A 12,471-nucleotide genomic window follows, 5' to 3' on the forward strand; every position below is an offset into this window, starting at 1 on the left:
TGTTAATATTACACGGATGGAAAATTCACACAGATAATTTTACACCGTTATTTGACACTACACAGCCGTATAAAGTTCTCCCCGTCCATTTTTACACCGAAATTTTTTACAGTATGGGTCTCTTACCTTATTCGTTAAATTGAATTTTTTAAATTAAATTAAATTTAAAATAAAAATGAAGAATAAATAAAATAATTTAAGGATGTTACAACGAGCTCAACAGGACGAGTGGATAAAAATAAATTGTGTGGATCCATTGGGCAGATCAGCGCTTCTAATGGCAATAGACAATGAAAATCTTGAGATGGTTGAGTTATTAATAGAGTACAAAGTCGACACTAAAGATGCATTATTACACGCAATATCTGAAGAATTTGTAGAAGCTGTTGAGGTGCTTCTCGAGCACGAGGAGACTCTACACAGGAAAGGCGATCCCCACGTAAGCAGCTCGGCTGTGTCGTCTGCTTGTCATATGCCCGTTCGTAGCTTGTACTATTCACGTAATAACTTGTGTTGGTTTATTTTATTTTATTTTATTATTGTTATGTTTATGTTTATGTTGTCATGCTGCACAATTCACTTATACAACTATCTGATGCTTATACAGTAAACAGTTTTATTTTAAATTAATACTTTTATTTTTAACTTTTTACTGATTACTTCTGTACCAACTGTTACTGCAAGCTTACTTAACTTTATTAAACTTTTTTTTTGGTATAACAATATTAAAGTTACATTTGTCTTTGTCTATGATAATAACAATAACAACAAAAACAACAACAACAGAGTTGGGAAGCACTTCATCCAGACACAGCAACTTTTACTCCAGATATTACGCCCCTAATTCTCTCAGCTCATCGAGATAATTATGAAATTATTAAAATACTTTTGGACCGCGGTTCTGTTTTGCCTATGCCACATGATGTTCGTTGTGGGTAAGTTTATTTACTTACTAATAATTTATTACTGAAATTTCGGTTCCCTAACGTTTCATCCGCAGACCTTAAATCCGCAACGTTGTAAATCGGTAATGAGCTCTTTTTTCAAAGGTTTTGTGTGTGTGTAATTACAATAGTATATTAACACACTCACGCTTGCAATGGTACTGAAAAAATTATTATAAAGTCGCGGATTTAATGTCCGCTGATAAACATTCGTGATACCAAAATTTCAAAAATAACACGCGAAAATTTTCTGTGACTTGAAAATTTTTTGGTCCAGTAAAAAATCAACTGAAGATCTACAGTTTTTTATTTTGATTAGAAATATCATTAATTACTAACATTTAAAGTAATATCCTCTAGTATTAAAAATTATTGTCACGAAGTTTCAAATTTTGTAATTTAAAATTTGTGAACAAAAATTTGGACAATAATCTTTTGAAAAATTCTTCTAGACTTAGTCATAAAAAAATTAATTTTTTTAAACATTCAAGCATATATTTATATATAAGTATAACATATTTTGATAGTTAGTATTTTGAACAAACTCTCCATGAGAATGAAAAATTTGAAGAATCATCAAATTATTTATTTTTTATCTTCAAACTACGTGGCCATAAAAGTAAACAATCATTAATTTTTTTGGACATATTAATGAGTAATTTAAAAAATTTGCAAGTTCAAAAAAATCTATAGGCTGTGAAAAATTTTTTTTTTTTTAATATCGATTAAATTTTTTATTATTTTGTAAAAACTTATTAAAATAATTTTATTTTATGCAGAATATGTCGGCAAAAGTAAAGTTTTCCAACTATTCTTATTATAATAAAGAAAATTTTAATTATCACGAGTGACAGTAATGATTATAAATAATAAATTTTATAATTGTAAGTAGTACTGATAAATAATTAAACGGGATGTAGGTGTGACGAGTGTGTAACCTCAAGAATGGAGGATTCGCTGCGACATTCAAGAAGTAGAATAAATGCATACAGAGCACTGGCATCTCCTTCACTGATAGCTTTGTCTTCCAAAGATCCCATTCTTACGGCCTTTGAATTGTCGTGGGAGTTACGGCGACTGTCTTTCCTAGAGCACGAGTTCAAATGTGAATACCAGGTGTGAATAAAATTCAGGGATTATTATCATTATCACTTACATCCCAAGATACTTTATTAATTCACTGTAGCTTATAATTTATGTAAATTTACTTTTCAAAGTGGATTTCGTTTACTCATACCAACACAAACTTTGCACAAACAATTTGGTATTCAACAAATACCTACTAGAATTCATCAAATATAATTTATCTAAGTTCCTCTTTATCGGATTTCAGGAACTTCGACGTCAGTGTCAGGATTTCGCTACTGCACTCCTAGATCACACGAGAAGTTCCCACGAACTTGAAGTACTTCTCAATCATGATCCAACGGGACCAGCATTTGAACACGGGGAACGTATGCATTTGAATCGGTTGAAATTAGCTATTAAACTTCGTCAAAAAAAGGTTTTAATTTCTATCTTATTGAGAAAATACAAAAAAAATTAAATTTTTATTTTTTATCTCAAATTTCCTAAACTCAAAAATTTCGAACCTCTATAAAATTTAATGATACGGAAGTCAGCAGACAATCGTCAATTTTCGGATTTTGTTTTTAACCATTTAAATTAAAAAAAAAAAAGAAACCAAAAATATGCACATGTAGAAAATTTAATAAACTATAAGTGCAATTTTTCAAAATATTTTTTTTTTTATAATTCATAGTTTTTATAAAAATCCAAAAGTTATTAGACGTCGGTTAACTTCAGTATCATTAAAATGAATCGTATCGACTACAAAAAATCGATACCCAAAATTTTTTAACATTTTTGTATTCAAGTATTTTTTTTTTCGTACGATAATTTTCTTCAAAATCCTAGATTTCAAATTTTGGCGGGAAAAAAAAAATAATTTAATTTTTCGTATAATTTTAATACTGATAATAATAAAGACATTTTCGGTCAGTTTGTTGCTCACCCAAATGTACAGCAGCTCTTAGCGTCAATTTGGTACGAAGGATTACCAGGGTTCCGCAGAAAAAATATGGTACTGCAGGTATTAGAAATAGTGAGAATCGGAATTCTCTTTCCAATCTTCAGCGTTGCATACATAATCGCACCTCACAGTAACTTCGGACAAACAATGAGGAAGCCTTTTATTAAATTCATCTGCCACTCTGCTTCCTACTTCACATTTCTCTGTAAGCAACAACAACAAAACTCATAACTTTACATCTTTAAAATAAAACCAAAGCCAAAATAAAATATTAATATACATCAACAGTCATGCTGATACTTGCCAGCCAGAGGATAGAAAGTGTAATTGGTCTCTGGATGGGTCAAGATATCTCTGAACACGAGCAAACAACTCCAACAAAACGCGGAGCAGCTCCAACTCTCGTTGAATGGTAAGTATTATAAACTATTGATCGTTTTTGTCAACGTATCTGTTAAATTACGCAACCGCTTACTTGGTTACTGGGTCAACAAATATATTATCATCATTATTATTCAATAGATATTTAATGTTCCATTGTATTTTATTGCATTGTTTTGTATAACAGGTTTATCTTGGCCTGGGTGTCAGGACTAATTTGGTCCGAAGTTAAACAACTGTGGGATGTAGGACTCGAGGAATATGCTAATGACATGTGGAATGTAATTGACTTTGTCACAAATTCACTTTACGTTGCCACTGTCGCGTTAAGAGTTGTGGCTTACTATCGAGTTCAAAAGGAAAATGAAGGGCAATTAGCTGGTATGATAGTTGAACTCCAGAGAGAGCAATGGGACACGTGGGATCCCATGCTCATATCAGAGGGACTTTTTTCAGCTGCTAACATTTTCAGGTAATTTTATTTATCAATTTATTAAACCAACCGGTCATAATTATTATTTGCAATTATATTACAAGTCCTTTATATCTTTAATAGCTCGTTGAAGCTGGTTTATATCTTCTCGGTAAATCCTCATTTGGGTCCACTACAGGTATCATTATCCCGAATGGTTATGGATATTATGAAATTTTTTTTCCTCTATGTACTTGTATTATTTGCATTCTCCTGTGGTGAGTGGTACGTTAATTAACGAATTTATAAAACTTAATTATGGTTATTATTAATCCGTACTTTTACTTTATCATATTTATATTAGGACTCAATCAACTGTTGTGGTATTACGCGGATATGGAGAAAAAAAGATGCCCGTCGGCTTCGTATCCTTACAGTAATAACAATACCACCACTGATTCAAATGCTTGTATTGTTTGGAGACGTTTTGCTAAGTAAATATTTATCACTTATAATTACACAGTTAAATTTTATTTTTCGTAATCATAAGCAAATCCTCTAGTTATTGGACGTGGAAATTTTTTGATCTCTTTGCTTGATGTTAAAAAAATGTATGGAGAAAATTAAGCAGCGTCAAATAATTTTTTTTATTAGAAATCACTAGTTCTGTGAAAAATGGACGGACTTACACTGTAAAAAATTCGCGGAGTGAATGCGGATTAAAATTCGGAGTGAATGCGGAGTGAATGAATTTTTAATTATTCACTCCGAAGGGAAGTTTTGGAAATATTATTAATAGAAAATAACTCCACTAAATAAAATCGAAGTAAATAGTCACGTATTCATTACTGAACAGTTGACACACACACACACACACACACACACGCACTCGCACACACACTGTTTAACAGTTCAATATAAATTAATAAAAATTCATTTAAATGTTAAAACTCCGGACCGTAATGAATTGGGAGTGAAATGAAATCCGCGTCACTCCGAGATCACTTCGCTAAAAAAACTACCAATTCACTCCGCATGCGGAGTGATTTTTTTTTAAACTCCGGAACTCCGAGTGGTGAAGTGAAATCGGATTGAAATTAAATCCGGATTCACTCCCGATTTTTTACAGTGTAACGACTTAAAATATTTATTTTTTATATCCATAAATAATTGATAGAGTACTCGGCGCGATACCGAATTGGTCTGGGTTCGATTCCCAGTTCGGGCTATCAATATTTTTCTCAATTTATCTATAAATTGTCTTATTGAGTAGGGTTTCATGTTTAGGTTTCCACAATATTTAAATGGTACATTCGCATAATTATTTTGAATTAAAGACGTTTTTCATAAATTTTCAAACGAGAAATTTTAGCGGGAATTCTAATTTGAATATTACAGAAACATCATTTATTAAAATCTTTTAAAATATATATACCGTTTCGAGAGTTGCTTGTTTATATGTGAGGTGGAAATTCAAGCAATTACGTCTGGTAAATATAATATATACATATATACCATTTTCAGCTGGTATTTATGTAGCATAAATATTAAATATGTTTTGCGCAAATATACGTATTTCAAAATTTATGTACTAATAGTATCGCATAAACAAACCACTGGGGATGTTGATTTCGGAATGTCCATTAGTAAAATTAGGAAAAGACTTATGGCCAGTTTTTAATGGTTGGTTAACAAAAATTGATTAATAAACTTCAATATTTGCAGTCATTTTCCAAAACTATAAATTAGAAACTTCACCGACCATCTTACAGTTTCCGGAACGTAATTTTTTTTATATTATAAATTTGATTGAAAATATTCTATTAACTTGAAGAAAAATTCAGGATTTTGCTCACAAAATTAATGTATTGCGATTAAATGACTAACGACGCGACTCAAGAAACGATACGATAAAATATCCGATTAAATTTATCGATAAGGTTTCGGTTCTCAGGCTAAATCATTTCCAATATCCGACTGCTTCGGTTTCAGATAAAAAAAGCTCTAACATTTATACCTAATCTTAAGTAATCGATTTAAAGTGAACGCAATAAAGTGTTGACGATTATAAGCTTAACTTAAACTTAAGCCTCTACTTTTTAAATATCAAATGAAATTTATTTACCATCACTCTTTTTTATATTTTATCTACACTTTTCATTCGTTCAAATATTTTAAGAGATTTTTCATACGGCCATCACACATTCAAATTTAAAAAATAAAAAATTTATCGAGTGAAAGTGATCACATAATGCACTTAAATTTTTTCTAGGCTGCAAACATGTCATGTATCCGAACAAAAAAATCACAGACAACATTAAACTTGATACGTTTTCAAGCCTCGAGCTCTCATGACATAAATTTTCTATCACGTTTAAATTTAACATAAAAATCTATGAAAAGTAAATCCGATTTCCGGGAAAAACAAAAATTGTTATTAAAAAAAGAAAAAATTTTTGATTCCAGCCTTTTTGAAACAATTCAAACACTTTTTTGGGCAGTATTCGGTCTAATAGATCTCGAAAGTTTTGAACTGGACGGTATCAAAGTATTCACAAGATTCTGGGGCATGCTGATGTTCGGTACTTACTCAGTTATAAATATAGTCGTATTATTAAATCTACTGATCGCAATGATGAATCACTCGTATCAGCTGATATCCGTAAGTACGAACTGTAATTTCTTAAGCTCTATGTGGGATATCATTTTTTTACTATGCGATGACAGGCAATTTTACTAGTACATTTTTTGCTGCTCTATAAAAAACTGTAATCCATCTCCGTAATGCATTTTTCCATTCTTACTCTTCGTCTTTATGCCAATAGGAGCGTGCAGACGTTGAATGGAAGTTTGCAAGAAGCAAATTATGGATCAGTTACTTCGAAGAAGGGGGAACTGTACCACCGCCGTTCAATATTATACCGACGCCTAAAAGCATGTGGTACATAGGCAAATGGATCTATAGAAAATTCTGTGGGCATAGTAGAGCTGCTAAAAAAGAACACATGAGAACTATACGTGTAAATATCATATTTATATTAATATATTAAATATATGAATAATTATTCAATCACTCTCTACACTATAAAAAGAGCGGTGTTAAAAATGGACTCATTTTAACTTCGCCCGGTGTTAAAATGAAATTACACCGGTGTAGGAGGCGTAATTCGGCGGTGTTAAAATACCGGTGTCAAACCGGGGTAAAAGTGAAGAAAGTAAAAATATTCACAGAGTAAAATATTTTAACACCGGTAAAGAATATTTACACCGGTGGCGGGGTTATTTTAACACCGGGGAATTTTTTTTAACATCGGTCTAGAATATTTACACCGACGGCGGCGTTATTTTAATACGTCTAGAATATTTACACTGGTGACGGCGTTATTTTAAAACCGGGGAATTTTTTTTAACACTGGTCTAGAATATTTACACCGGCGGCGGCGTTATTTTAACACCGGTCTAGAATATTTACACCGGCGGCGGCGTTATTTTAACACCGGTCTAGAATATTTACACCGGTGGAGGAGTTATTTTAACACCGGAGAATTTTTTTTAACACCGGTCTAGAATATTTACACTGGCGGTGGCATTATTTTAACACCGGAGAATTTTTTTTAACACCGGTACAGAATATTTACAGCGGCGGCGGCGTTATTTTAACACCAGTCTAGAATATTTACACCGGTGGCGGCTCTATTTTCACACCGCTTTCGGTTTTAAAATTTAACACCGTCGATTTTAACACCTACACCACTTAGACTTACCCCGGTGATTTTTTACAGTGTATTTATGGTCGTAAAATTTTTTTTTATTTATCTGCTGACTGATAAAAAAGTTTTAGATGTCAAATTAATTTTTTAAATTTCTGACAAAAAAAATTCAAGATGCTTTAATTTTAAAAAAATTTTAATTCAAAGAAGATGTAACTTTAATTAAAATTCTTGGATTGAATATCTATTTTAGAGTACTTTTAATTCTTTTAATGTTCACAAGTATTTCGCAAAGTTAAAAGTAAAGAGAAACTGAGTTTTTAATAAAAAATTTAACTTCAATCTGTCGCATTCGAACTTTTAAAGTTTCGGCTATAAAATAAAGACCAATAAACTCTACTATTTCTTTTACTTACTTACAATTTTTTTAGTGCATTCATTAACTAAATTAATCATGTGACAAAATGGAAAGTTTTCTATGAAATTCTTATTGAAAATACTGATAATTTTTATTGAAATCAACTGCAGTTAATAAAATGAAATAAAAAAAAAATTTCAAGCCACATTAAACATTTTTTACGACTACTAATAGGAAAATCCATACAACAAATTCACAATAAATAAAATAGCAAACAATTCAAGAGATAAATAGCAGAATTATTTGTTGAACTTTAAATTAAAATTTCCGTCGTAAAAAAAGTTTTAAGCGACGATATCTAAAATCAATAGTCAGTACGCGATGAGAATTCAAAGCATAGAAATAAAAAACTTGAAGTAATGATAAAAAAATTACACAATGTAGTATAATATCAGATCAATAAAAGTCATGTGATCCCTGGATGAGCCGTAATAAGAGAGTTTAAATTTCGTTCCATTAGCGTAAAGCGAAGCAGGCGTCAGAGCGAGATCTGAGGTATCAAAGTATCATGAGAAATCTCGTGAGAAGATACGTGACTGTGGAGCAGAGAAAAACCGAGGGTGAAGGTGTCACTGAAGACGACGTCAATGAAATAAAGCAGGACATCAGCGCATTCAGATGTGAACTTATTGAGATCCTGAAGAAGTCTGGAATGAATACATCAACATCCTCTGGAACCGGTACCGGTGAGCCCCAGTCTCCCTCCTGCACTCCTTTATCATCTTCACTTTATAACAATATAAATATCTATATATATATAGATATATATTTACAAATAAATACTTTGTATTCATCCTGTAGCTTAGCACTCACTATTCAAATCCAACGCTTTTATGACCTGCATGAAATCTCTTTAATATGTTTCGAATATAAATATCAATGAAGATACGAGCAAGTCATATTATTGAATGTTCAAGGCGCTGGGGGTAAAAAAAATAGACAGAAAGAGCGAAGATTGATGAAAGGATTTAATATTGCGCCCCAGCCACCCGGTGGCAGTGGAACTTTACCGCCGGTTGCGGAGTTTATTGCGTCTCTACAGCAGGCTCAGGACGAAAACTCGGAAAATCAGGAGCTCTTCGGTAGCACATTGAGTAGCATATTTGGACCTGCAACTACTCCTAAGAAGAACCCTCATCATATTAGCACAAATAGTGTACCGGGTCTGACGACTAGCAATCGACAGAATCGGTGCACACGCAATGGATCCCGTAAACGCCGCTGGGGAACTTTGATTGAAGCTGCCAAAGCACGTTCACGGCTCATTGGTAAATTTATTATCTTATTAAGTGTACTAGTTTACAAAGTTTTGTACTAGAGTGCATAAACTAGGTTTCTGAAGTTACTTTTGAGGTTGATAGAGAATCTTCTATTTTAAATTTAGTATCTGCGCTGGGTTTCGAGTGTAACAACTTTTATTATTCAGATAAAACATTTTCTTGGGGACTTTAAACTTAAATTAATGAACGTGTAATTTCATTTTCAAAGACTGAGTGTTTTATAGATCAAAGTTCAACCCTATAACGCTTTAATGAACTCATTAAAAAAATAAAATGATTATTTTATAAAACAAAAAAAATAATTAAAATTAACAAGACTGGCTTTGGTTTGAATTATTGTATTGAGATGCAAAACAAGTCATGATAAACCTCAAAGACTATACTTTAAGAAGCTTTCAGAAATATGTCAAATAATAAACTCAAGAGTTTTGAGTCAGAAGAAAGAATAGAAAGCTGCTTAATTTTATTGTTTTGTTTTTGAACTGTAGCTTAGGGAAAAAGTGTTGGGTTAAATCAATGAAAAGCTTTCGAAAGCTCAGTTTCAGCTTTGAAATGAGAGAATCATAGGCTCTATAATTTTTTTTTCCGAGATCAGATAATTTTCAGCGAAAGTCTTCTTTGCTACGTCATTAAATAAAACGGGAATAAAGTGACTCAGGGAAATTTAAGAAATTGAAAATTGAAGCTTGGGGAATACGCATTCAAGTTAATTTATTATAATAGATTTAAAAACTTTTTTAGTATACCGAGGAACGAAAATTGACTGAATTCATCCTTGGGTCGGTTTAAAGTTTATTTATAAAAAAATTTTTTAGCTATTTAATTATACCGGTTTTGGAAAGTATACATTTCAAGCTTTAAAATATTTTTTTCGTGCGATTTGTTTCTACGGAGACGTCAACGTAATTTTGTAATAGTGAAAGTAAGCTTTCTCAGTATCCTCAAACATACAAGAGCTGAGGCAATTGTAAAACTATAAAAAAAAAAGTTATACTCAAAAATGAATATTAAATTTCCATCACAATTTTAAATTTCGCCTCGACTTTGCGACGGCTGGATTATAATTCAGCTTAATAGAATTTTATTCATAGAAAATTAAAATTCAACATCACAAGAAACGTCAAAAGTAATATTTAATTGCCCAAAAAAATTTAAATTTTATTTAGCCGGTAGATCGAGGTCTGAAGATTCCATGTATCCACCAGCGTCTGAAGACGGCGGATTCCGTTCCGAGGGTTCATCAGATTCAAAATCATCTTTAGACGGTGCCCCGCAACTTCCATCAACTCACGAACATTCCCAAGTGACAACCCAGAGCACCAACGGACGTAACGATAATCACCACGTGTTTTCTCACGGTCTAGGTCCAGCTCTCGCAGCTCTTCGTAAGAAGCGCAAAAAATTTTCCGCATCTCGTGCTTCGACTCCCGTAATAACCAGCGAAAATGCCAGTACTGTCGACAGTTTATCAACGTTGCCAGTTCGAAACTCATCGGCATCTTCGGCGATCGGTAAAACGACGAAAAATCAATTACACCGAGCTAGCAGTGTCCCAGCTCGCAGTCCAGATCTTTCGGCGCACAATTTATCAAGACGGCACGACTCGACCCAGAGTCAGCAGCCAAGTCTCGACACCATTGAGATTGTTAGTGTTAGTGAGCGACTCGGTAAGTCCTTGGATCATTAAAATAAATATCATTACTGATATTGATTATCATACTTTTTTTTTATTTTCATTTCCTCTTGCTCGCGTAAAGAAAACGATGATGTAAGAATAGATGTTGAACCGCTGAGTCCTTCAACGACGGAAGAAAGTTTTCTGGGTCAACCGACAACCTCAAGGGACTCAGTACCAGTTCAGAGTCTTACAACAAGCGTCAAAAGAAACGGTTCTGCGACACAATTGCAGAGACTACCAGGCATTGAGACAATTCGTGATGTCACCTCCGGCTGGCTCTGAGGCTTCGATACAATCAAATTGACTCGATGCTTTTAATCCAAAGAATTCATAAATTATATTTTAAAAAATTATTTATATTATTTATATATACATATATATAAATTAAATTAAATTTATTAATTAATAAATTTAATTCATAATGAATTTAAAAATAAAAATATAAAAATATTGACAAGCGCGCAGGCGCCTTTCCATTTTTTAAAAGAAAAACTTATAAAGATTATAATTATCTTACACATCATCAATTCGCCTTTTAAAATCGTCTAAAAAAATATTAAAATAATAAATCGCGAATTTGTTTTAAACAAAACGTATTTTTTCACCAGCACGCTGTAAATGAATATTATTATCGTAGTGATGTCATCATCACACGCGTTTACAACTGCCAGTTAATAAATTACTGCTAATGCTGTAACTCGATAAATCACAATTATTATAATTAAATTGTAAATTATTTATTATTTATAAATTTTAATTCTATTTATATTTATTCATTTTTTTTATTTATAATACAAAGTATAAATAAAAAAAAAAAAAAAGTAAATGTTGACGATTACAAGTATTTGTAAAAGCATTTAAAATTTTATTATCAATTAAAATTGTCGATTATTAGAGTAAAGTCGAGTAGAGTCCGAGTTAGACGATGATGTAAGAATTGTTAAAGAAAAAAAAATATATATATAAATATTAAATCATTTAACACACAAACTGGTGGATGAGACGTTGTCGTCACGACCAAATATCACCAGTTGATATATTAATTGTATTCCAAATAGAATTTAAATTAGTATTTTAAAACCAGAAGCGCACAATGTCGAACGGTCGCCGATTGTCGCGTTTAATTATATTAATATCATTAAAAATTATAATTATAATAAAAAAAATTATTATTAATAATATAAAGATTAGTATTATTTTATTACGTCTAGTTTATTTTCAAATTAAATCTTAATATTTAAGTATTTTATTGTATAAGTTTTGTATTTTTACGGGGATTCTACGGTTCCTGTGGCGATGCCAAATGACCACGGATTCATATAGAACTCAACAAAATAAGACTTTTTTAAAGAATAAAAGTTTTCGATATCTCGCTTAGTTTTCGAGAAAAATGGATTTTGGGAAAAATGTGATTTTTTTTAAAAAGTCAAAAATTTCAAAGATTTTAATATCTTCATTTTTTTTTTTTATTTTTTTCCGAAAACTGCATTTAAAGATGAAAATAAAAAAAAAAAATGTCTGAATTAGTCCATTTTTAAAAAAGTTTGAGCTATTTGAAAAAAAGTTTTGTTTCGTCAAGTTCTACAAGAATTCGCGGTCATTTGACGGCGCTACGG

At 31.7% G+C, this 12,471-nt stretch overlaps 1 protein-coding gene across 6 annotated transcripts in view; it reads left to right on the forward strand.

The window, feature by feature from the left end:
* LOC130673682 (transient receptor potential-gamma protein) overlaps positions 1–12,446 on the forward strand; it is a 102,829-nt gene extending 90,383 nt beyond the window's left edge. For 2 of the 6 annotated variants that reach the window (XM_057478809.1, XM_057478811.1), the window contains exons 5-19: positions 202–478; positions 787–935; positions 1,865–2,060; positions 2,278–2,448; positions 2,947–3,181; positions 3,265–3,388; positions 3,545–3,829; positions 3,914–4,047; positions 4,134–4,263; positions 6,236–6,431; positions 6,595–6,789; positions 8,358–8,583; positions 8,815–9,165; positions 10,344–10,844; positions 10,935–12,446. In XM_057478809.1, the coding sequence (XP_057334792.1) occupies positions 202–478; positions 787–935; positions 1,865–2,060; positions 2,278–2,448; positions 2,947–3,181; positions 3,265–3,388; positions 3,545–3,829; positions 3,914–4,047; positions 4,134–4,263; positions 6,236–6,431; positions 6,595–6,789; positions 8,358–8,583; positions 8,815–9,165; positions 10,344–10,844; positions 10,935–11,137 (3,373 nt within the window). In that variant the 3' untranslated portion in view covers positions 11,138–12,446. Of the gene's footprint in view, positions 1–201; positions 513–786; positions 936–1,864; positions 2,061–2,277; positions 2,449–2,946; positions 3,182–3,264; positions 3,389–3,544; positions 3,830–3,913; positions 4,048–4,133; positions 4,264–6,235; positions 6,432–6,594; positions 6,790–8,357; positions 8,584–8,814; positions 9,166–10,343; positions 10,845–10,934 lie in introns of those variants that run through there. The other 4 variants (XM_057478808.1, XM_057478810.1, XM_057478813.1 and 1 more) reach the window with 4 other exon arrangements.
* Positions 12,447–12,471: the final 25 nt, after the last annotated feature.

The sequence above is a fragment of the Microplitis mediator genome, chromosome 8 (assembly GCF_029852145.1).
Source record: "Microplitis mediator isolate UGA2020A chromosome 8, iyMicMedi2.1, whole genome shotgun sequence".
NCBI lineage: Eukaryota > Metazoa > Arthropoda > Insecta > Hymenoptera > Braconidae > Microplitis > Microplitis mediator.